This window comes from Lissotriton vulgaris, chromosome 1_1, assembly GCF_964263255.1.
Source record: "Lissotriton vulgaris chromosome 1_1, aLisVul1.2, whole genome shotgun sequence".
NCBI classification, from domain to species: Eukaryota; Metazoa; Chordata; class Amphibia; order Caudata; family Salamandridae; genus Lissotriton; species Lissotriton vulgaris.
Genome location: NC_141685.1, coordinates 1,087,467,124 through 1,087,493,399, shown reverse-complemented (window position 1 = coordinate 1,087,493,399; position 26,276 = coordinate 1,087,467,124). Strand labels below are relative to the sequence as shown.

At 50.8% G+C, this 26,276-nt stretch overlaps 1 protein-coding gene across 1 annotated transcript in view; it reads right to left on the bottom strand.

Moving 5' to 3' along the window:
* The window catches only part of ENTHD1 (ENTH domain containing 1), a 1,212,238-nt gene that overhangs the window by 449,243 nt on the left and 736,719 nt on the right, over positions 1-26,276 (bottom strand). Inside the window, exons 5-6 of the mRNA XM_086936470.1 lie at positions 25,857-25,884; positions 16,303-17,132 (exon numbers count right to left, since the gene is read on the bottom strand). Of these exons, the coding sequence (XP_086792596.1) occupies positions 16,303-17,132; positions 25,857-25,884 (858 nt within the window). The remainder of the gene's footprint in view (positions 1-16,302; positions 17,133-25,856; positions 25,885-26,276) is intronic.

Sequence of the window (26,276 nt, the reverse complement as noted above, 5' to 3'; positions counted from 1 at the left end):
ATAACATGAGACACAATAGTTTACAACCCGGTTCCCACATTTTGCTCTCAGAGGGGTCGCTTTGGTCACTTTGAAACACATAAGGTCCGGAACATAAGTACGGAAACATTTGGCGGTTCCCAACTGTAAAACCCATCTTCCCACCATTAGCAAATTCCAATCAGCAATAAAGTAGATCGAAATAGGAACGAAGACAGGTGCAGAGGAAGACGGAGACAGTGGGGAGATCGGAAAGGGTGTAAAAGGGGAGGTAACGAGAAGCACGAGATACAGGCATCAAAGGGACGTGCCTAATGAGATGCACGGCTGAGACAATAAGTCCGTGCGGCAAGATGAGCCTCGAGCGGCGCCATCTGCCTTACAGTAGCAACCCCCTCATCATAAAGACACTTTCAAAGAACATGTGTCTTCCGCAAGTATCTTGGGAGTCCCAGGGTCGCGAAACGGACAGCGTCCGTTTGCTGACTACTTGAGGGCAAGAGACAAAATGGATGCCGTATCTAAGATGGAACCCGTGGGTACAGATGAAAAACCCACGTAACAAACGAACGGTTTAAGCTGGCACAGCGAAACTGCGCACACTTACTAAACTCGTCATTTGCGGTTCATAGATACTAGACTCGACCATATTCGTACGAGTCGAAAACACCACTTACAATTGTCACGGAACCTCAGACTTTCCCCAGGCCAGGGGCTGGTGTGCCCCTGGAACTGGTTCTGACCGGCCTATGCATAGTGAGCACCGGGGTGCCACTCAGCAGTCACCTTCCTGTAAAGCCCTGCCTACCCAGGATACACAAAACCCTGTCTGGGACGGTGCTAGCACCGCCCTCGACAGGAAACCCTTTGTCCAGGCTCCCCTCGCTGGAAGGACTCCCAGCTGCAGGGGGTCAGACTCGTGTCTGTGGTGGCAGCATCCATTTTGTGGAGCTGAGGCTTCGTTTAACTTTAACCGGGGTTCACAGTTACATCCATGTCGTGTACCTCTAGAAGGGTGGAATGCTAACCCCGTCGCCAGAATTGGCGAGGCGTTAGTATTCCAATTCGTATGACACCTTACTCGACATGTTTTGATAAAGCAATACCAAAGATAGCATTTAACCGCGAGGATTATAATGCACTTAAGAGTATATGGTATGCGATATCATGGAACAGCTATTAGGACTTGGTTCCGCAAGCTGCAGACAGGCTCAGCTCTTGCCAGGGCGCCATCTCACATGATTCCAAGCACTCTGCCTTCAGGATTGTCAAGGCCTGCCATAGGAGTGACTGATAGGAATCTGTGTGTCCATTTTAGGGTTAGATATAGGTATACTATATCTACAGCAAAGGGTGATTACACGACTTTGCCCCAGCTGTCATGCAGCCAGTTGTGTCAAATTTAGGAGGCCAGCCAGGGGTGGCATAATACATGCTTCAGCCCCTGGTAGGCCCTGGGTACACCTATGCCCTGAGTTACAGGGTCTGATAAGGTGGCCCAGTACCAATTGGTAAATGCACCTAGGGTACATGTTGTAATTTAGAGAGAGAACAGCCAGGCTGTGGGTCTGATTGGCAGGCCCACAGCCAGAGAAAGTCGTAAACCAGTGAAACAAAAGCAAAAAATCTGGGTGATCATAGGATTGCAGACCCTACTCTCCTAAACTCCCCTGTAAGCATTCCAAGCCCCCCGTACTTTCGACCACTTTCTTGGCTTACCCCTGGCAACGTAGACTGTCTTTTCCCTAAACATGCACCAATCCATGTTGGCTTTCCATTGTACCACCAGGGGAGCCGTCGCAGCCCCCCATTTCTGCGCAATGTCGCGTTTAGCCACCATATTGCCAAGGGTCACCCACTGCGTCTGAGCCACATTATGATCGGATGGCTCCCAGATGTTGAGGAGGCATCTCCTAGCCTCCGCTGTCGCCGCTACCCCAGTCACCTCTTCCATGACCCGATGCACCCGGTTCCAGTAGGAAGCTATGACGGGGCATTCCCAGAGAATGTGCAGAAAAGTAGCAGAGGCGCCACAGCCACGTCGACAGAGCCCATCGGTCGAGTAGCCCATATGTATAAGCCGGGGGCCAGTCACGTACACTCTATGCAAGATCTTGAACTGCACCAGTCAGAGACGAGAGGAAATGGCGACCTCCTTAGGGGAGGACACAGCGCTCATCATCATCATCATCATCGATCTCCAGGCCGTCACGCACCCATTGCTCCCGCACTCCGGGGAGGAGGTCAGTACGAACGTTAATCAGTTTCTTGTACGACAGTGAGATTGCACTGTCAGGCATATGGCCGTCCAACACCCTGTCCTCCAGTGGGGAGCTCTCTGGGATCGCTCCCTCTGCCGGCTTAGCAGATAGCAGCGCGTGTCGCAGCTGGGCGTACCGGGAAGACTCCGTGCCGCCCAACTGGTACTCAGCCTGTAGCTGGGAGAAGGTCTTAATCTCGCCCTTAGAGATCATATCGTCCACCCTGGAAATCCCTATGAGGTCCCATTTATCAAAGCCCTTGGTGTGCCATAGCTTGCCCAGAATGTCGGAGTCGTACAGAGGGGTGAATCTAGTCAGCCTGCCCTGCCAACCCTGCGCCTTAGTGATCGTACGCCAGATGTGGACCGCGGTTCTCGTTGGACCCGACATCCGCCCGTCCAGAGACCTCGAGTACAGCGCCCTGTAGCAGTTGCCGCCACCCAAGAGCCACCTGTCCATGGCGTAGCCGGGGTTGTTTTCCGGGCCGTAGAAACCGTGGTTGATAGCCGCCAACTGGGAGGCCCAGTAGTATCTGCGTACATCCGGCAGTGCAATACCCCCGTCATACCAGGGGAGCGTGAGCTTCGTGATGGCAACGCGGGGATGGCCATCCCAGAGCAAGGCACGTTGAAGGCTCTCAATCTCACGGAAGTAGCGAGCGGGAACCGGATCCTGAGTGTTCTGCAGGGCATACAAAAACCTGGGCAAGGACATCATCTTAAATAATGCCGCACGACCAAGTAAAGAGAGTGGAAGCTTGCGCCAACCCTCAACATCACGCCGGAGGCGCTGAAGAGGGGGAAGCAAGTTGTGGTCATATCTCACCCTCGCATTACCAGAGATATAAATCCCCAAATACTTAAAGCCCTGGCTGGCCACCTGGATGTTGCAGCCTCTAGGGAGGCGCGGTGTGTCCCCCTTCAGCACGTACAGGAAGGACTTGGCCCAGTTGATAACGAGGCCAGAGTACCTGCCAAAAAGTCTGAGTACATCGCATGCCACGATGAGTGACTTGCAAGGGGAGGTGAGGTAGAGCAGAATGTCGTCAGCATAGAGCGAGATTCTGTCCTCGAAGACAGGAGCCCAGCTTATGCCATGCAGATCTGGGTGAGTGCGCATCATGGCCGCAAGTGGCTCAAGAGCGAGCGCAAACAAGAGAGACGACAAGGGGCAGCCCTGTCTGGTGCCTCTAAGGAGAGCAAAAGACGCCGAAATGCGGCCATTGACGGCAACATTAGCCAGCGGGTCAGCATAAAGGAGCTTTACCCAGGCAATGAACACCGGGCCAAAACCGAGCTTCGACAAGACCGCCCAGAGGTAACTCCACTCGAGAGAATCGAAAGCCATTGTGGCGTTCAAGGAGGCAAGGACCGCCGGCTACTCCAGGGTGTGAGCCCTGGCCATGGCGCCGTGGAGTCTACGCAGGTTAAGGGCAGTGTTGCGATGAGGAATAAAGCCCGACTGGTCCGGATGCACCAAATCGCCAATAACCCCAATCAGACGATTGGCGAGTAGCTTGGCGAGGATCTTAGGCTCGGCATTGAGGAGAGAGATAGGCCGACACAAGTCTCTCGGCTTCCCATCCTTGATGACCACAATGGTGGCCAATCTCTGGTCCAAGGGAAGTATGCCGGTGTCCCGCACTTCCAGAAACATGTTACGCAGGTGCGGGGAAACCACGTCCGGGCTGATCTTATATAGCTCAACCGGGATGCCATTAGGGCCCGACGCCTTGCCCGATCGCAGTGAGCGAATCGCAAGGGCGATTTGGTCAACCGAGATGTCCCTGTCCAAGACGTCACGCTCCTCGTCCGAAAGACAGGGAAGCTCGACTGTCGAGAGAAGCTCTGTCGAGTCGATCTCAGACTGGTCCGAAACAGAGGTGTAAACTCCCCGGAAGTAGTCGGCAAAGGACTCGGCAATGGCGCTAGGATCAGAGACGACAACTCCGTCATCCCCCAAAATCTCGGGTACGACACGGCTAGCCATCTCCCTCCTATCCAGCCAGGCAAGCAACTTTCCAGCCTTGTCGCCGACGTCGTATATCCGACCCTGCTGTTCCTTAGCAATAGTAAGGGCAGCGTTCGTGGCAAGATCCCGGTATTCCGACTGTTTGAGGGAAAGGTCGTGCAGGAGAGTGGGATCGGGGTCTGTCTCCAGTTGACAATCTAGCTCCGCGATTTCCTCCTCAACATGCACCAAGTCGGCATCCCTGGCTCTACGGGCCTCCGCTATAAGAGCGAAAGCCGCACCCCTCAAAACAGTTTTAAACGCCTCCCATAGAGTCGCGGCCGAGCGAACCGAACCCTCATTCTCAGAAAAGTAGAGGTCGATGGCCTTGGCCAATAGATTGCGAGTCCTGGGGTTGCGGAAGTACCATGGGTTAATAGCCACCGGCCGATCTGACAGAACAATATCAAAGTCAAAAGAGACCCACAGCGGGGAATGATCAGAAATGCCCCGTGCCAAAAATCGGGCTTCAGAGACAGCAGGCGCACACGCAGCCAACGTGAGAACATAGTCTATACGGGATAGACTGCCATGGGCGCCGGAATGAAAGGAGAAGTGACGGAGCGTGGGATGTAGCAGCCGCCAGCTATCCACCAATCCCATGGTCTCAAGAAAGGAGGGCAGCCACAGTTGGGAGCCCCGAAGGTCTCTAGGCGGTTGACGATCCAAAGAGCCGGAGCAAACCGAGTTGAGATCACCCCCCAATATCAGCAAACCAACAGGCAAATTCAAAATGGCGCCACCATGGTCTTGAAAAGTGCTAGATTGCAGGCCCGGGGGAACGTAAACTGAAAGTAATGTCAGAGCACGCCCCTCCCACCGTCCCGTGACTGCGGCATAGCGCCCCCTCTCATCTATCAGAGTGACTTCAATCTCAAAGGGAAGAGATGCGCGAACAAGAACCCCCACCCCTCGAGTGCCCGAAGAGAAACCCGAGTGGGCAACCATTTTGTATCCCTTACGGTCAAGCCCCTTACACGTATTACCAACCAGATGCGTCTCTTGAAGGAGAACAACATCAGGCATGTGGCGTTTAATTAATTGAATCACAACCCCCCTCTTGATGCGATCACTCAACCCGTTAACATTCCAACTGAGTACACGTAATTTCCTACCCCCCATCATCGTGTTGCCAGCCCCACCCAACCCCAGCGATCCTCAACAGCAATCGAAACTGAACAGTGTGTACAACCCATTGCCTAAGAGATAGAAAGAAAGGGAAAGAAACAAACAAACAAACTATCCCAAAACCACCCCCCACCCTGCACCCCTGCAGCAGACTAAAAAGCCCCCCCAACCAGCAGTGTGCCTGTCACCCCATGAACTAGCCTACAGAAAGTCCCCAGAGGAGTAAGGAATCTCCACAATCCCCTCCCGCCACCCTCCTTGTAAACGACAGGAGAGTCATCAACTTCGAAATAACGTTGGCATTGTCAGTCACAGATTACAGGAACACCAACCGCCATGTTCTGCACAGTAGGAACAGGTCCTAGAGGTCGGAGCCACCAGTTGCGCCTCCGGAATGCTCGTCCTGTTCTTCTCGGCGTTGTGGCAAAGTGTCCAGCCAGTCGCTTGCATTTTCCGGCATATCAAAGAACAGAGCACGGCTATCGTACTCGATCCGCAGTTTGGCAGGGAACAGCATCGAATATTTAAGGCCCAATTCTCTCAGGCGCCGTTTCACACCTGCGAAACTCTGGCGCTGCCTCTGCACGGCCCTAGTGAAATCCGGATAGAAGTGTATCTCAGAGTTCTGGTATTTGAGCGGTCCATGCCGTCTGGACGCCTGAAGGATAACGTCCCGGTCCCTAAAATTAAAGAGCCGGGCAATGATGGGCCTGGTCGCCACGCCCGACTTCGGCGGGCCGCCCGGGACCCGATGGGCCCGCTCTACCGAGAAAAAGTTGCTCAAGCCTGAAGGTGCGAGATGCGCCTGCACCAGGTCCTCCACAAAAAGGTCCACTGCCGCCTCCTCCGCTCCCTCCGGAACACCGATGATGCGGACATTCTGCCGCCTGGCACGTCCTTCAAAGTCCTCCAGTCTTCTGGAAAATTGGTCGTTGGCCAGTCTCAGGGTCCGGACCTCCGTCTGTAGGTCCGAGAGTAGAGTAAGGTCCACAGCCAGAGTGTCCACCTTGTGAGTCAGGACCTCATGTTGTTTTTGCATTTCTGAGCGAATGCCCGCAATGGCCCCCATAACGTCGCTCAGGGTAGGCTCAGAGCCTTCAGGCGAGCCCGCGCAATGAAGGTCTTTAGATGAGGCCACCACAGTGGGTGAGGTCCGCTGCTGGGCATAGCGGTCAACTTTGTTTAGCTGCGTTTGGGTCGTCCTGCGAACACCTCTGTTCGACGACTTGTCGGGGTCCCCTCTGCCAGCCATCTTGGGTCCCAGAAGAACAAAGGGCTACTCCGCCCGAGCAGGGGACACACGACCAGAGCCGAGGCAGTGTCAGTAATCACACCAAGCCGACAGTAGGCAACTCCGCAGCCACAAGCACTCCGTCAGCAGGGACCTCGAGCAACCGCTTCGCATTCCAATCGTGCGGAGCGTTGGTGAAGGCAGCAACCTCCCAGGAGACAATGGCGCATCCCTGGCACGGAGTTCAGCTCGACGTAGTTTCGTCTAGGAACCACCAATTCAGACGCGGAAAGCTGCTCCTGTGTCCGTGACCATTCACCAAGTAGAATCCACTAACGTGGAACAGGATTTCCAACAGGATATTTGCGGAGGGACGGAGGGTCCGCGGAGCTCCGAGCTTACGCGGCCATCTTGGTTGCCCGCGAAGCTCCTCCCCCCCGAACCGCCTTCTTGAATGGCTCTTTAAAGTCATATAGGAAGCAATCCTGAGGTTGCATGGTCATCTGTATTTGGAACCTTGCTGCTGCTCTCTCTACAACATTATGAAACCCCCGATATCTTCTGGGGGTGAATCCGCCTGTGCCTGGTCTGGGGATGTCGGATCTGTAATGACATCGTTATTCCACTCATCATCCACTATTTCTCCCTCCTCCTGTTGACCTTCTTCATCTTCTCCTGCTGCTTCCTCTTCTTCTTCATCAGAAGACGGTAGAGGAGGCAAAGTCACAGGATCCGGACGAATGACCAGCGGTGGTGGTCTAGGGCAAGGAGGAGGAGCTGGTGTCACAAGATGTGGTGGCACTACTGAAGGAGGCGGAGTAGGCGGAAACCACTGCTTGTAGTCCGCTATGAGAAACTGGAGGTCCGTGACTATTGACGCCGGGAGGCACACCGTAGGTTGTGAAGGAGGAGGCGGTAGATATTCCTCCTGATATGGCACTTCTGCCTGACCCAGGTCTTCGCAATCCGAACTCTCATGGACCTTGACATTGATCTGTGATGGACTTGTTGCAGTGTGGAACATGGCACCATCATCAGAATTCTCAGCCTCCAGTAAGTGGACCGGTGGCAGTGGCTGGACTCTGCTAGGAGACGTAGCCTCTGGTGTCAGCATACGCGTTGACATCCTGAAGTGTGTATAAGTATACTTCAGCTTACGAGAGTCTTCCGTCGACGGGCCCGTCGACAGGGTGGTCATCAACGGTGGGATGCTGACAGCCACAGCGGACATCTGTCATCTTCGTCGACGACGGTGTCGTCGACGGTAGAGTCGTCGACTATGGTTTCTTCGTCGACGGCGGCGTCGACTCTGGAGCTGTCATTGATGGCTTCGTCGACGCTGGTGTCGACGTCGATGGCTTCGTCGACGCCGATGGCTTTGTCGATGGCTTCATCGACGATGACATCGTCGACGAGGTTGTCATCGACGTCGATGGGACCTTCATCGACGACGATGGCTTCGACTTAGTCGATGTGGAAGCTGTCGTCGACGGAGGCGTCGGCGACGCTTTTTTGACAGGAATTATAGATGTAATAGACCTACCCGTCGACGACGATGCTGAGGTAGTTGTCGACAAGGTGGTGAAGGCTGAAGCTGTCGACGTAGAGATGGTTACTGTCGAAGCTGTCACAGGCATGACAGAAGACACCAGCACAGGCTTCTTGAAGGTGGCTTCCTGAAGAGAAGTCTTAACTGCCATGGCTTTTGGACGACCCTCTCAAGATTTTGGCGTCTTCTTTTGAGGTGGCATATTAGACGGACCTGGAGATGTCTGTCTTTGCCTTTTGGCAGAGGAGTGTGAGCTCCTGAAGGAACACTCGCTCTCACCTGAAGAGACTGTTTGATCCTTGTCCTTAGTCTCTGAAGCCACAGAAGCAGGCGTTCCCCTCTGTCTTTTAAAGTCTTGACAGAGAAAGTGCAGCAAACCTTACAATCCTTGGCAGAATGTTCAGGTAGAGACAGTAGTGGTAGTCTTCATGTTTGTCATCTACATGCAGTCTCAGCTTACTACACGAGGCACAGGGTCTAAAGAGCCCTTTTTTAGGAGTGGTAGACATAGTCGACTCTAGCACTCCTCCACAAGAGTAATATTGAAGAGAATAATATGGAATTAATTTAGAAATACCAGAAAGCTGAGCAGAGCTCAGTAGAGACTCCCTTAGCACGACGTGCGGTAGAAAATCTGAGGGACTAGGGCTCCTTCCAGGAAGGTTCTAGAGGGTGGTAGTAGCTGATTGGCTTCTGGCCAAAGTTTGGTCCTTTTTACAAAAGGACTTGGATAGGTTACTAATGTGAGGCCTCTGGCCTATTAGTATGTATATGTCTATATGACATTACTGTTATTATGTACCGGGGACTCCCACCCAGACGACGGGGAATGATTCAGGCATGTGAATCTATGAAAGATACCCATAATACTGGATAAGTGAAGTTATCCACTGCATGATAGCGACATCCAATGGCGTACAAAAGGGGAGGTGAGGGGGCGGGTAGGCACAAGTTTTATGGCCATTGTGAGGCAGCAAATGCAGGGTTCGCCACCACCCCCCCTTACCTGCGTCTGTCGCAGGGCGGCAAATGCAGGGACCGCCACAGGTGGGTAAAGTCTAGCTATTCCACTGGCAATACCTGTGATATCACCAGTATCAGAGAACACTATTTTTCTCTCTGTCTGATAACCCGTGTATTCCACAGTCTACTTTTGAGTTAGGGACTGGGGGAGGGGGAGGATAGTCATTGGATTCTGTGTTTGGCAACTCAAAACCTGGCACAAATCCCTGCTTTCTGTATAGGAGACAGATGTAACTGTGGTCATCAGTTAATGATGCATAAACAATACACCAGTGCTCATTCACGCAGAGGGAGGCCGAGCACAAAGATTTCATTTTTTTAAGTGATTCAAGTTTTATTTTTGGTAACTCAAAACCTGGCACTAATCCCTGCATTCTGTGTAAGAGGCAGGGGAACTGAGGTCAGCAGTTGGTGATGCATAAACCATAGGCTGGTGCTCATGCATGCAGAAAGGAGGCCAAGCACAGAGATTTCAAAATTCTTTTGAAGTGATAAGAGTTTTATTTTGGGTACCCGTTTCCCATAATGCCTACTCACACAGGAAATCAGTTATTAAGGAGGGATAGCAGGAAGACTGACTTTTTGTCAAGTTTTCGGTTCAGGAGCAGGTTTCATTGGGGTCACATAGACAACTATGCCATATTACAACTGCTAAAACCCATGGTACTCAATCAGAAGAGCATAAGATAACTCCTAGCCTGAGTCATAGAATCATACTTTTCAGATGGGGAAGGGACTGGAGACTGTGGAAGACTGGACAGCAGCATCTCAGGAACACTCAGGGATTCTCAGCTGACCTACATTTTTGGCCAAAGCTTGACACCTTTGAGCCTGATGAGCCATAGTAGTGATGAGAAGCATGGAAGCAAATCTGCCCACAGCATTTTCATTAGTAGGGAAGCCACCAGTAAGAGACACTCTTAAATTCACTGAGTCCAAAGAGAGAAGACAATATTGCATCCAATCTGGATTTGAACTTGTGTAGCAGCATCTTCTGGGAGGAGTGTGATCCCTATCAGTCTTGCAAGGTCTTAGGCCATCTTGGGACCTTAACAGGTTCCACTCTCTCTTTGGAGATCTACTTCTTTTGCAAGGTTTAGATGGCTCTCTGATTGAGCTCAACCCCTGGATTTAGTTTGGGATTTAGAATTCCTAGGTCGAAAAAGAAGTAGGACAATTTCCTTGTGGTAAGGAAGGTGTTTATGGGACATTAGTATATTATGAAGCTATAATCAAGTTTTCTGCTAAAAGACTTAGGGGTTGAATGCGATTGTTCAGCGGAGCGGTGGCGCAGTGGTGCAAACCACCATGCAACGCCACACTGAAGGTCGCCCCACCCCCCAGATTACTACTTACAAGTAGGGTGGCAAGCAGGCGGTGTGGCAGTCCCATGGCGGTGCCTCTTTTAAAGGCATCAGTGCCATGAGAAAGGCACCAGAATGGGACCACACTACAAGGTTCCTGCACAGCATGGTCTCGAAAGTCCATGTTGTGCAGGAACCTATGGCATGCACACAGGGGGGCATATATCATGCCCCCCCTGTGGAGAAGTGTGGCTCAATGGTTAGAGCAGGCAGACCTCGAAGCAGAGCTCTGGCCAGGGACCAGGGTTCGATTCCTGCCCCGGCGGGTCTCAGGCTCATTAATTCCCCATACCAGATATTCTCGCCTCAGTGCCTATTCTGATCATGGGTCCCACGCTGCAACTCTGGGCAATAGCTTGCTTAGTCTCCACAATGGCCCCCACAACGCAAGGGATGCCTGGTCTGCACCATGGGGGTGCCCAGGAGTGGACACTTCACAGGAAAAGCCCGGAAGGGTTCCCTTGCGGTATTCGTACAAGCGCCGGGAAACCCACTGCGGGTAGCTGTGCGCTATACAAGTACAAAAACATTTACAACATTTACATGCACATGTGGTTGAGTCACAGTGCGGCCTTGTAGGGTCTATTTTGTTTCCTCTCCCCCAGGGTTCCCACCCCCATGAAAATCCTGGCACAGAGCAAATTGGTACTCTGCTTGGCGGGACCGCCAAACATATTACGGCCTCTGACCGCTGCTCCAACGCCCGGGAATGGTGAGTCCCTGGAGGAGCCAGTGGCCCCATGGTGGTCCGATTGCCCAACTCATAATCAGGCAGTCAGGCTGGTGATGGCTGGATCCGCCACTGCTGCGCCACCACAAGTCTGGCGGTCCTCGGACCGCCAGACTCGTAATAGGGCCCTTGGAGTTCACTCACAGTTTTGTGCTTGTATGGTGCCTTATTTTACTTTTTCTATTAAAAATGGGAGACTTATAATAGGTACATAACAGTCCAGTTGTTTTTAGGAGATGTTTTTTAAATGTTAGTTAGAATTTAATAAAGCAAAAAAGGAGAGGTTCAGAAAGGGATACATTTTTTAGGAGAAAGACATGTTTTTCTGTATTAAGTTTGATCTTAGATCCCACAAATAGGGAGACCTATAAAAGTGATTTTGTATTATTCTAAAAGTAGAGAAATATACTTACATTTACAAGCCCTTCTAAGCCACGTTTACAACCACTACTAGGCATAACTTGATCAAATAACCTAAACTGGCATCACCAAACTCTGCTGCTGAAGTCACGGAGGAAGTGATTATGAGGGAAATCACAATTATTAAAACACCAGCCCTAAAGAGCCAGTTGTACTAATACACTGGTCGCAAAAACTAGTTCCAAGGTGTGACCAGTATTGTTGCGACTAGTGTGGGTTTTTTAAAAAAAACCTATGCAACAGTGGGTCGGTTCTCAAAATTCTGAATCAGGCGTGTTCGCAATCCAATAGTCATAAGGTAGATTACAAACTGCGACTCGCTCCGCTAGGTGGCTATCACAAGGATGGTAGCCAGCAAGGGTGAGCAGACCACCCTGTCTGTGATTGCCTTTACTTAAAGCGTTTTTTTTTTAAAGCAGCCCATTTTCCTTAAAGGAAATGGGTAGTTTCCTTGAGAGTCAAAAGTAGTACCCTGGTCCACTTCCTACTCCCCCTCAACTTTTTTAAACATACACAAAGGGGATCCCTTACATTTTGAGAATAGGCTTGCTCCTTCCAAACATTAATCTGCTGTGGCTTTCTAAGCCAATTTTAAGAGTCTGTAAAAATTTAACCACTCTTAAAACCTTTTTAATACACATGGAAAAACATTTTTGCGGTTGCAAACTCCAATTCGTAATGTTTGTGACTGCAAAAATGTTTAGCACATAACTGGTCCCAATAACCCTTATTGTGGGAAACTTTTTTCCCAAGTTTGGGCAAAATACATATGATCTTTACGCTTAGTGAGCCAGAATAACAGAACCATTTAAGTTGCTACAGACGAGGTTGTTGAGTCTTTGGAACCAGTATGAACGTTATCCTGGATTTTTAAACATGCTTTTCCTACCGCACATAAGTCAATGACTTGGTGGAGTCTCCTGGGATCTTACAGAGGTGGAAAAAGCAAGCTCGGAACATACTGAACTTAGGAAAAATTCAAGGCATAAAAATGATCGAAGCAGAGCTGCTGAATGCGAGTAAAAAATGATCTCTTTGATCATGGATGAAGAACAGGAATGTGCTACCAAAAATCTGAAAAGAGAAGGAAGAGGGTTATGATGCCGCAAAAAACTCAACCGAAGGCCCTGTATTCAAATACATTTTAGTAAACATGGAAAAGTGTATGCGAGAATGGCACTCTAAGTGTGAGAAGTGTACATGAGCTTCTTTGTTCCCTTGAAAAAACTACTGTCAGCACTCGACTTGGCCTCGATCTTCGAGCACATTGTAATCTGGTTGCATGGCATACCCTCCGTGCTGATCACGGACAGGGGCGCCAAACTCGTATGCAGTTTCTGGGGTGAGATATGCAAAAACATGGGCATGGAAACCCGTCTTTCCACGGCGTATCACCCACAAACGGACGGACAGGCGGAACGAACAAACCAAACCATGGAACAATACCTTTGTTGCTTACTGTTGTCCATAGAACAAGAATGGTCAGAAGCGCTCTGGATGGTAGAATACGCATACAACATCAGCAAACATGCGTCCACAGGTATGTCACCTTTCTTCTGTCTACAAGGGCGACACCCACGGTCAGAGCCATGGGAAAAAACATTGTCCTGCCAGTTCAAGCTCGCCAAGGAACACCATAAACTACGCCGATGCTCACAGACAAAAAGTACAGGGTAGGGGCTGAGGTATGGGTATCGATAAAAAACCTCAACGTGCACGGACCTAAAGAATTGCTGCTACGATATGTAGGCCCTTTCTCCATCGAGAAGGTCATCAACCGGGTGGCAATGAGACTAACGTTACCCCAGCAAATGAGTATACACCCGGTGTTCCATGTCTCCCTCCTACATCTTGCCCAACCAGAAACCTGTATCACCGGCCCTCCATCCCCTATCCCCAGGGACAATCACGAGGAGTATGAGGTGAGGGCCATACTTGATTCCCATAGGACCAGGGGGCGGCTCTATTACTTAGTGTACTGGAAGGGGTATGGGCCTGAAGAGCGTTCCTGGGAACCCTTGTCACCTGTACGCCACGCTCCCCTGTTCGTGCTTGCTTTCCACGCATGGTACCCATGCAAGCCTCGCCCTGCCACCTACATGTAGAGAGGGAGCAATCTTGGGAGGGGGTCATGTCCCACCCGGGTGCTCTGACCGTGTGTATGTTGGCTTCCGGTATCCGGAGCACAAACCGCTGACAGGTCAGCGGTCTAGTGCTCGAAAACTCGAAGAAGCACTTCCAGGTGAGACCGCATTTAGCGACGGCGCTCATTCCCGCAGCGGCCAGCCAATTAAATACCGAGGTCAAACAATTTTTTGCGGAGGAGATGGATTCATCGGTTTTTCTCATGTAACTAGGAGCTGAGTGTCGTTGGCGTAAGCAATCAATTTTGCTCCAAGTCCTCTGCTAATTGGACCAGTGGGGTAACGTAGAGGACGGCCCGGACCAGGGTTCGATTCCCGGCGCGGCAGGTTTCTGGACCAGGGTCAGCGGACTCGATAATTCTCTCGCCTCGGTGCCCACTCTGATCAGCGATCACACTCGGCAACTCTGGGCATTAGCTTGCCTCATCTTCACTAACGGCCCCACCAGACCGCCGGGGATGCCTGGTCTCACCCTGGAGATACCCATTAAGGGACCATCTCTCAGGGAAGCCAGGAAGGGTTTCGCAGCGGTCGAAGCGCCTTGGGACCCTCCGGGTAAGTAGTGCGCTATATAAATGCCTATACATACATACATACATACATACATACATACATACATACATGTTAAAAAGAAGGGGGCTAAGGGAAGACCCCTGTGGGACACCTGTGGCACTATCTGAGGAGATGAAGAAGACGGTGGCAGCCAGACCTGTTGCACCCGCCCCTCCAGAAAGGACGTAATTAGCGAACCCCAGGCAGTTCCGGAAACACCAATCTCTGCAAGTCGGGTGAGCAACAGTAAGTGTGGAGCCGTGTCGAACGCTGCAGACAGGTCAAGCAGAATCAATGCTTCCCTCCCGCCGGTGTTCAGAAACTCCCGGGTGGATTCCGAGATTTCCACCAGAGCTTTCGATGAACTCTGTGAGTTGTTTAGTCACCACCTTTGTACACACTTTAGTCACACTAGGCAAAAGGGAGATGGGACGGTAATTCCCTGAGCTAAGAGGATCAAGAGATGGCTTCTTTAGTAAGGGAAGAATCTTAGCCTGCTTCCAGACTTTCGGGACACGGGCCTCCTAAAGGGACATAATAATGATGCTATTGATTTCAAAGTTGATGGTATCTGCAGCTTGCAGCCAACAATTTGGCTGTGCAGGGGTCCGATGGAGAGCCTGATTTCAGGGTTAGCCACCACCCAAGAGAAATAGATCAAGAGGTGGTCAGACCAGGGTACCGGGAAGGGATCATTCACCAACATGGGAAAATTAGAGTAAATTGGATTAAGGATGTGGCCCCCTTGGTGTTTTGGGAGGTTAATCCACTGAGAGAGCTGGGCCAGATGTAGTATATCAAGAAAATCACGTGAGTCCCTAGTATCCGTCTGATCAAGGTGGATGTTAAAATCATTGAAGATAATGTAGTGGGAAAAGTGAAGAGCCTGGGGGACAATAGCATTGGCTCAGGCTTTGAGAAAGGCCCCAGCTGGTCCAGGAGGCCTATAGATCAGGGAGCCCCCCAAAGTAATATGTGCCAAGATGCGAATGCTGAAATCTAAGGCTTCGCATTCCCCCCATGAACTCACCTCACCCCCATGAAGGTCCCACTTATCCTTGTATATAATGGCCACCTCACGCCCCTTTCCCTATGGGTGATACGCTCTAGAGATCATATAACCAAAGGAATGGCCAGCGGGACAATTGGATCAGAGGAATCATCTAGCCATGCCTCTGTAATAAACAGAAGATCCACCTGTTTATCCACAAGGAGGTCAAAAACATCTTGATGGTGTTTCTTGAGTGAGCGCGCGTTGATCATAGCAGCCAGAATTGGAGGGCCTCGTGTGAGCATAAAAGATGAGACACTAGATTGGGCTGCTTTTGCCAGGCCCGAACCCAGCCTAAAATTGCAGGTTGGGCAGATGGTATCTTGGCACATAAGCACATCCCAGCTACTACAATGGGAGCATGCAATGCAGGGCATGTCGAAGGTGCCAGCATATCAGGAAAACTCCATATTTTTACATTTGCCGGTCTCTCTCAGTTTAGGAGGTGCTAGTCAGTACACTTTAAAACAGTTTTTTGTGCTCACTTCCTAGGAGGGTGAGATGGTGGGAATCTGCAAACATATGGAATGTCTTCAACACACTGTATTGCGATAAAACAGGAATAAACTATTATTGTAATTGTAATCGCCTTTATATAGCGCTTACTACCCCCGACGAGGTCTCAAAAGCGCTTTTCGGTGAGTAACACGCTACTCTGGAACCCCAAAAGTATTAGTTGTGAATTAGTATAGGGAAATATGAAACTAATTTTGAGCAAAGGACATGTCAGTTTGTTAGTTGGATTGGAAAGGATAGTGGAGGGATAGAAGAGGGAAGACTCTAGAAAGTGTTTATTTGGAGATCATAGCAGTAGGAGGAGATTTAGGATGAGTAAAGGAGAGATGGACATATAAACTAACCTTGGGTTTGGATAATTGCAGGCTTTAGTTGCGCAGGCAGCATAGAGGGCGTCCCCAGATGGGTAGCATCGCTGGGGCCAAGAAACTGATCAATGCTTCCTAGCGGCACATCTGGCCCCTGCATGGGATTGGCAGAAGCATCATTGAAGGTGGCCTGGTGAGCTCTGTATGAATAAGGCGGGGAAAAAGATCCGGAAGGTCTTACCATGGCTTGTGGCAGGTCTACCCTCTGCACTGTGCCAGCTGTCGGGTGGTTCAGGGAGAGACTAGCGAATGGAATGCTTGCACCCACATCTACAACTAGAGATGGAGCTGACCAAACTGCTGGTGCAGGCTGTGGGGACCAAAACACAGGCACATTCGATCCCAGCATTGGGGGAGCTGATGCCCATGACAGGAAAGGGTTTGTAGATGCAGGGTAGGTGGTGGCCCACACTGCATGCCCAGTTGCCCCCGGTAGAAGGACAGAACTGGGCCACTGGGCTGGGTAGAGGTTGGCATTTGTCCATGTCGCCGATCCTGTCACAACTGTCTGAAGCTGAGAATTGGCCCATGAGAGGGACGGATCTGACTGTGGAGCGTCCGTAGACCAGACGATGGATCCACTCGGACCCTGGTTTAAATAGTTGCCTAAACTGGATCCCATCTGATTGGTTACCAGGAGTGGGCCTTGGGGAGGAGATGAAGGCCCATGCAGAAACGATCTCTCTGAAGGTGTTGGGGAGGGAGTTTCTGCTACTAGTGGATTCAGGGAGTGAGGTTTCACAGTTATCTCAGCCACTGAGTCAGCCGGAAGTCTCCATTTTCTTTCATATCGTGGGAGAGTTGTTGTGAGAAGGTGGCCTGATATGCAGTGCTCACTATTCTAGTGAACACTATGTATCAGTCCAGCAACCCTTATTGATGATTGGTTGTAAGTCAACCTTATAGACCAGCTATCCTAGTAGCGTGGATACGAGCAGTCTAAGGCTAAAGACTCGAGAGGGCGCGTTAAGCCAGCTGTTTACCACACATATACCCCTTGAATACCAAGTGAAAGGACACCACACAAGTGTTATGAAAATAAACAGTTATTTATTTAAAGATCACAACAGCCCTGTACTCTTTATGAGGACAGGGTACTAAGCACAAACCAAAACTCTTACAAAAATACTTAAGTTAGCACAGTATATACAAATGCCCGAGGGGCACGGAAAACCATATACTCTGAAAGTGGAATGCGAAATTCCTAGCAGGTAAGTACAGTACTAATAGCTTTTGGAATCGCTAGGACTTGACTAGGGAATCGTTAGATTATGTCTAGGAGGCCTAGGGGACTCGGGTGCAGTGTGTGCACTCTCACGCGAGATGCGGGACAAAAGTCTATGGTAGCTAGGAATTAGAAAGTTAGTGTTCTCGGGCGAACCCGACCTGGTAGGGAGAAAACGAAAGTAGATTCTGACCCTTGGATAGTGAGGCTATGCTGGGGCACCGAAATGCCGAAGTTACCTAGCCCAGGGGCTGCAGCTGCATAGGTCTGAAAAGACGTCGGGAATCCTCGTAGACGGACCAGGAGCCGGAAGAAAAGATGCTGGCCGGTGACCAGTGAAGAAAGTTCAGTCGGATCCAAGCCTGGATCTTGAAGATAGATGACACCTGAAAGCAGAGGGGACCAAGTTCGAGACTACTAGCCAGTAGTCAGTGGGCACCAGGAGGGCACCGGATGGTAGCCACCTCGACTAGGTGAGTGGGTGACGCTTGACTCGAAGATCTCACGGACCAGGAGGCGTTGTCGGCGACCAGGATGGAGGATCGAGCTGTCCCACGAAGATAGAAGCTGTCGGCGTCGCTGGACCCAGGATTGGGCAACAAAGCCTTGGCAAATTCAAGCCCACGCGGTGGACCTAAAATGGCGTCTGGAGTGGACCAGGAGGGTCCGGGGTGCCTCTCTTGAAGAAGGAAGCAAAGGCCAGCCTGGAGCAACCAGACCAGCAGTCGTGAAGTCGTTGGGCGTCGTTCAGAGGGCCACAAGCCAGCCGGCTAGTAGCCAAACAACGCGGTGCACAGCAAACAGCAGAAGGGCCCCACGCAGATCGTGGAGATGCAGGGGGGCTGATCTTGGGTGCTGGAGCTGCGCAGGGTCGGGGCTTCTCGGACCCCAAAGCACTCACCAGTGGAGGACACGGTGGGCTTGCAGTAAAGATGTCGTGCAGTCTTGGCGATCGTCGGTCCCTTGAGGTCTCGTCGCACTCACGGTTCTCAGCTGGGCTGTAGAGGTGAGTAGAGGTCAGAGGTGCCAGGGAAGCCGGGTCTCGTCGAGCTGGGTCGTCGGATTCGTGATGAAGGACTTGCAGCAGACCGCAGTGTTCTTTAGGATGGTGCCTGCGGATGCAGGGTGACTACTCCTTAGCCACAAGGGAGAATCTTGAAGAAGAAATCGTGAAGTCCTTTCGAAGAAAGTGGTATCTTGATTCCAAAGATGATCTAATTTTAACAGGGGGCCCGCTCCCATCTTTATACTAAAAAAGGGGGCTGACCCGGTGACTAGGTCCTGCCTATGGGTGGGACTAGGTGGGGGGTGGTTACACCCCTCAGCCATGCCGGACTTCCCCAGGCCAGGGGCTGGTGTGCCCCTGGAACTGGTTCAGACCGGCCTATGCGTAGTGAGCACCGGGGTGCCACTCAGCAGTCACCTTCCTGTAAAGCCCTGCCTACCCAGGATACACAAAACCATGTCTGGGACGGTGCTAGCACCGCCCCTGACAGGAAACCCTTTGTCCAGGCTCCCCTCGCTGGAAGGACTCCCAGCTGCAGGGGGTCAGACTCGTGTCTGTGGTGGCAGCATCCATTTTGTGGAGCTGAGGCTTCAGTTAACTTTAACCGGGGTTCACAGTTACATACATGTCGTGTCCCTCTAGAAGGGTGGAATGCTAACCCCGTCGCCAGAATTGGCGAGGGGTTAGTATTCCAATTCGTATGACACCTTACTCGACATGTTTTGATAAAGCAATACCAAAGATAGCATTTAACCGCGAGGATTATAATGCACTTAAGAGTATATGGTATGCGATATCATGGAACAGCTATTAGGACTTGATTCCGCAAGCTGCAGACAGGCTCAGCTCATGCCAGAGCACCATCTCACACGATTCCAAGCACTCTGCCTTCAGGATTGTTAAGGCCTGCCATAGGAGTGACTGATAGGAATCTGTGTGTCCATTTTAGGGTTAGGTATAGGTATACTACACCTACAGCAAAGGGTGATTACACGACTTTGCCCCAGCTGTCATGCAGCCAGTTGTGTCAAATTTAGGAGGCCAGCCAGGGGTGGCATAATACATGCTGCAGCCCCTGGCAGCCCTGGGTACACCCATGCCCTGAGTTACAGGGTCTGATAGGGTGGCCCAGTACCAATTGGAAATGTACCTAGGGTACATGGAATCCATTTTAAAGAGAGAGCAGTAGGCCTGGGGTCCTGATTGGCAGGATCCCAGGTCGACTATGTCAAAAACCAGCTAAAACACAGGGCAAAAAGTTGGGGGCAACCATAGTCAGGAGGTACCTTCCTACACAACCCCCCCCCAAACGAAAGGAGATAAGGCTATCCTTGTCCAGGTAAGCCTCTATTACCTAAGTGGCCATATAAGGAAGGACCAGCTCTGGCTTGGTTTCCCCCTGTGTCATGGTCCACTAGGCAACCCCTCACCCTAAGGGTATCTGAGGGTCTCCACCATAGGGAATCTCTGTCTCTGGTGTGTCTTGGGAAAGTAAAAGGCTGATGCTGGGATGGAGTACTGAAGTGAGGCTCCTCTACCTTTGGGCTCAACTTCCTCCAATCACCATTCATCATGTGTGCCTTTCTTTCTTTAGCTGAGATGCACTGAGCTCTCAGGGTCAGCCTCTGGCTACCTAAAGCTGGAGGCTGAGTCCCTCTGTTTGGCTTACTGGAGGGACAGGTCAGGTCTGGGGTTTTTAGGGCCCATGTTTGGCTGTGCCCAACAGTGTCCAGCTGTGGGAGTTCCCTAACTACTTTTAAGGGGGATCCCTCAGGAGTCTGTTCTATTTTCACTTGGCTAGGTTTACCAGCTTCAGTGATCCTAATCTGCTGATTAAGGGGTTCTTTTGGACAGGGGGCCCTTTTGGGTCCACCACTGGCCTCCCTGATCTCTTCAGCCCTGGGCTGACTGAGGCAGGGTAGAGAGGTGCAGGTTACCTGCTCCAGACTGGGTCCCACCTGGGAAGGGTCCACTGCCATCAGGGGCTCTGCCAGGCTAGGCCTGACTACCTCTGGGGCAGTTCCTTCAACAGGGGTAGAGTCAGTTCCCTGAGGAGGCTGGCTCTCACCTAGTGTCTGGGAGGGGGAAGACTCTTCTTCCTCCTCAATGCTCTCTGTTTGAGTGGAGTGAGCCATTGTTTCAGGCTTCACAACCTCACTATCTGTTTGAGTAGAGGCTGAGACCATTTCAACCTTGCCAACCTTTTCAGGAGGGCACTCAGTTTGTGTTTGGGCTGTGACTGTCACAGCCCTCCTATCCTGTTCTGGAAAGTCTGTCTGAGCCTGGGCAGTGGCTACCACTGCCCTTCCAACCTTTTCAGGGAGGAATGGTGCTTGGACGGGGGCTGTAGCTATTACTGCCCCACTAACCTGTCTGGATAGGCCTATCATTCTGGAGTGAGTTTCTTGCTCCACCTCAGCCCATGCTGAGAGTTCCAGGTCATTCCCCAGTAAGCAATCTACAGGTAGGTTATCTGTCACTGCCACTCTCATGGGCCCTGTGACATTACCCCAACTGAGCTTGACTACTGCCATGGGATGCCTTCTCTTCACTCCATGAATGTCTGTCACCTGATAAGTAAAACCAGGGGTCAGTTGAGCAGAGGGGACCAGATGGTCACTCACCATGGTGAGGCTGGCCCCTGTGTCTCTGAATGCCTCAACTTTCTGACCATTCACTAAAACTTCTTGTCTATACTTTCCCAAAATGTGGGGTCCAGTAGTGAAGTTGGCAAACCCCATGCCAGTCTCACAGACAAGAGTGTGGTCAGGGAACCTGGCTAGGCCATAGTCCTCCTGATTGCCCAAAGTAATGCCCACCACATTCTTGGGGGCACTCCCACCACCTGGGGGATTACCACTAGTGGTAACAGGAGGTTTAGGAGTATTACCTGGGGGTATATTTCCCTTATTACCATTTTTAGGGCAACTGGCATCACTTTTGTAATGGCCCACCTGTTTACAGGTATGGCAATAAGGTTTCTTCTGTTCTGAAGGAGTGTTCTGGGACCCACCACCCTTGTTGGAGTTTTGGGGCCCTTGGGAAGTCTTCTCTTTGGATTTATCCCCACCCTTCTCTTGAGGCTTGGTTGATTCCTTTTTCTGGTCACCACCCTGGTTTTTAGGCCTAACCCTGGTTCTGACCCATTTGTCTGCCCTCTTACCCAATTCCTGTGGAGAGGTCAACTCAGAGTCTACCAGGTGCTGATGTAATAACTGGTTCTGACAATTATTTAAGATTTGCTCCCTCATAATTAGATTATACAATCCTTTAAAATCAGTAACCTTACTACCCAGTAGCCAGCCTTCAAAAGCCTTAGTGGCACAATCAACAAAGTCAGTCCAATCTTGAGACTGAGTTTTCTGGGTGTCTCTGAACAGCATCCTGTATTGTTCAGTGGTTAAACCAAACCCATCAACCAGTACATTTTTCAAGACTTGGTAATTGTTAGCATCCTCCACCCTTGTGGTGAGGAGCTTATCTCTACCTTTACCATCAAAGGAGAGCCACAAGATAGCTGCCCACTTACTTTGGGGAACACCCTGCACAGTGCAGGCTCTCTCCAAAGCAGTAATCCATTTGTGGATGTCATCCCCTTCTTTAAAGGGGGGCACTATCTTATTCAGGTGCTTTGTATCAAAACTCCTTTCCCTATTGCTAGGTTTATTGCTGCCACCAGTGGGAACTAGCCCACATAATTCTTGCTCTCTAGCAAGGGCAAGTCTCTCTTTGGCCAGGGCAAGTTCTTCCCTTTCAATCCTCAGTTTGACTGCCCTTTCTTCAGCTTCATACACTCTCCTCTTAGGGGAAGACATTCCTCTGTGAGAAGAGTTGAGAGAGCCATTGGTTCGAAAGGATCTGCTAGAGCCTCTTGATAGAGACCTAACTCGTCCATTCCCAATGTTAAGCTGACCTGAGAGTGGGCCCAGGAGTTCCCCAGTACCAAGCTCATGTCTGCTTAAGTTGGACCTGCTTAGTCTGCTGACTTCTACCTGTCCCTTATCTGCCTCATCCCCTGATAACTCATCCTCATCCTCAGCAACATCTGCCTCAAGGAGGGGATGGATATCAAAGGGACCCTGTAAGGAGGGCAAACTTCCATCTGGATTAGAAGGGTCTGGGTTACCAGCCCTACTGGCATCATAAGCCTCTAAGAGACCAATCAGAAAGGAAGTGGTGGGGTTAGACCCCTGTTTTAGTTTCCTGAGAGTACACACTTGTCTCATCTCATGGAAGCTAAGAGCAGCATATTTTGAAGTAAGGACCTGTGGAGGGTCCACTGACACAAGGGGATACTCAGAGTTTCCTCCTTTGTCTGACATGCTGATTCTAGTGTGGTGTAAGTGATGCACCTACCTACACTATGTGTTTACCTACTGATCCCTTGCTAAGAGTTGCAGCCAAGGTGTGCTAGGCCTTGAGGAGCTACAACAGCTGGTTCAGTAGAACTCAGAGTATTCTAAGCTTTAGTTATATGTACCTAACAGTACTTATGTGATCTTTCAACAAGATATTCTTAGGATACTTGTGGTAAAACAACAGCAAGCTCAAATCCCAACCGCTGCTCACCAATGTGAGAAGGTGGCCTGATATGCAGTGCTCACTATTCTAGTGAACACTATGTATCAGTCCAGCAACCCTTATTGATGATTGGTTGTAAGTCAACCTTATAGACCAGCTATCCTAGTAGCGTGGATACGAGCAGTCTAAGGCTAAAGACTCGAGAGGGCGCGTTAAGCCAGCTGTTTACCACACATATACCCCTTGAATACCAAGTGAAAGGACACCACACAAGTGTTATGAAAATAAACAGTTATTTATTTAAAGATCACAACAGCCCTGTACTCTTTATGAGGACAGGGTACTAAGCACAAACCAAAACTCTTACAAAAATACTTAAGTTAGCACAGTATATACAAATGCCCGAGGGGCACGGAAAACCATATACTCTGAAAGTGGAATGCGAAATTCCTAGCAGGTAAGTACAGTACTAATAGCTTTTGGAATCGCTAGGACTTGACTAGGGAATCGTTAGATTATGTCTAGGAGGCCTAGGGGACTCGGGTGCAGTGTGTGCACTCTCACGCGAGATGCGGGACAAAAGTCTATGGTAGCTAGGAATTAGAAAGTTAGTGTTCTCGGGCGAACCCGACCTGGTAGGGAGAAAACGAAAGTAGATTCTGACCCTTGGATAGTGAGGCTATGCTGGGGCACCGAAATGCCGAAGTTACCTAGCCCAGGGGCTGCAGCTGCATAGGTCTGAAAAGACGTCGGGAATCCTCGTAGACGGACCAGGAGCCGGAAGAAAAGATGCTGGCCGGTGACCAGTGAAGAAAGTTCAGTCGGATCCAAGCCTGGATCTTGAAGATAGATGACACCTGAAAGCAGAGGGGACCAAGTTCGAGACTACTAGCCAGTAGTCAGTGGGCACCAGGAGGGCACCGGATGGTAGCCACCTCGACTAGGTGAGTGGGTGACGCTTGACTCGAAGATCTCACGGACCAGGAGGCGTTGTCGGCGACCAGGATGGAGGATCGAGCTGTCCCACGAAGATAGAAGCTGTCGGCGTCGCTGGACCCAGGATTGGGCAACAAAGCCTTGGCAAATTCAAGCCCACGCGGTGGACCTAAAATGGCGTCTGGAGTGGACCAGGAGGGTCCGGGGTGCCTCTCTTGAAGAAGGAAGCAAAGGCCAGCCTGGAGCAACCAGACCAGCAGTCGTGAAGTCGTTGGGCGTCGTTCAGAGGGCCACAAGCCAGCCGGCTAGTAGCCAAACAACGCGGTGCACAGCAAACAGCAGAAGGGCCCCACGCAGATCGTGGAGATGCAGGGGGGCTGATCTTGGGTGCTGGAGCTGCGCAGGGTCGGGGCTTCTCGGACCCCAAAGCACTCACCAGTGGAGGACACGGTGGGCTTGCAGTAAAGATGTCGTGCAGTCTTGGCGATCGTCGGTCCCTTGAGGTCTCGTCGCACTCACGGTTCTCAGCTGGGCTGTAGAGGTGAGTAGAGGTCAGAGGTGCCAGGGAAGCCGGGTCTCGTCGAGCTGGGTCGTCGGATTCGTGATGAAGGACTTGCAGCAGACCGCAGTGTTCTTTAGGATGGTGCCTGCGGATGCAGGGTGACTACTCCTTAGCCACAAGGGAGAATCTTGAAGAAGAAATCGTGAAGTCCTTTCGAAGAAAGTGGTATCTTGATTCCAAAGATGATCTAATTTTAACAGGGGGCCCGCTCCCATCTTTATACTAAAAAAGGGGGCTGACCCGGTGACTAGGTCCTGCCTATGGGTGGGACTAGGTGGGGGGTGGTTACACCCCTCAGCCATGCCGGACTTCCCCAGGCCAGGGGCTGGTGTGCCCCTGGAACTGGTTCAGACCGGCCTATGCGTAGTGAGCACCGGGGTGCCACTCAGCAGTCACCTTCCTGTAAAGCCCTGCCTACCCAGGATACACAAAACCATGTCTGGGACGGTGCTAGCACCGCCCCTGACAGGAAACCCTTTGTCCAGGCTCCCCTCGCTGGAAGGACTCCCAGCTGCAGGGGGTCAGACTCGTGTCTGTGGTGGCAGCATCCATTTTGTGGAGCTGAGGCTTCAGTTAACTTTAACCGGGGTTCACAGTTACATACATGTCGTGTCCCTCTAGAAGGGTGGAATGCTAACCCCGTCGCCAGAATTGGCGAGGGGTTAGTATTCCAATTCGTATGACACCTTACTCGACATGTTTTGATAAAGCAATACCAAAGATAGCATTTAACCGCGAGGATTATAATGCACTTAAGAGTATATGGTATGCGATATCATGGAACAGCTATTAGGACTTGATTCCGCAAGCTGCAGACAGGCTCAGCTCATGCCAGAGCACCATCTCACACGATTCCAAGCACTCTGCCTTCAGGATTGTTAAGGCCTGCCATAGGAGTGACTGATAGGAATCTGTGTGTCCATTTTAGGGTTAGGTATAGGTATACTACACCTACAGCAAAGGGTGATTACACGACTTTGCCCCAGCTGTCATGCAGCCAGTTGTGTCAAATTTAGGAGGCCAGCCAGGGGTGGCATAATACATGCTGCAGCCCCTGGCAGCCCTGGGTACACCCATGCCCTGAGTTACAGGGTCTGATAGGGTGGCCCAGTACCAATTGGAAATGTACCTAGGGTACATGGAATCCATTTTAAAGAGAGAGCAGTAGGCCTGGGGTCCTGATTGGCAGGATCCCAGGTCGACTATGTCAAAAACCAGCTAAAACACAGGGCAAAAAGTTGGGGGCAACCATAGTCAGGAGGTACCTTCCTACAGTTGTTACTTTCTTTGCTGGATCATGCTGCGCACCTGGAAGAAAGAAAAGGAGGCAAATGCGTTAAGCCAAAAAAGCATGGGCAACCATTTCTAAAAACATATCCCAAACATCATAGGAAAACTATGCCTTCTGAAATTCATATGGCTATACAGCGGTCAACACACAATGAAATACGCTCTTGGTCCAAAAGGGAAATTAGCTTCTCCTACATCTTAATTTTAAATCATTAGCATCTTTGAATTAATAAACAAACAATATCTCAGCTTTCGTGTGGGGTCTGATGACACCTTTGTACTACATAGAGAAAACCTTGTGGAAGTTAGTCCTTTTTCACTTTCTACATTTGATTGTTCTGGAAGGAGGCTTATTTGAATTCCACTGCAATATCACCCAAGTGCATTGCCAATATGGTAGTGCCATTTGG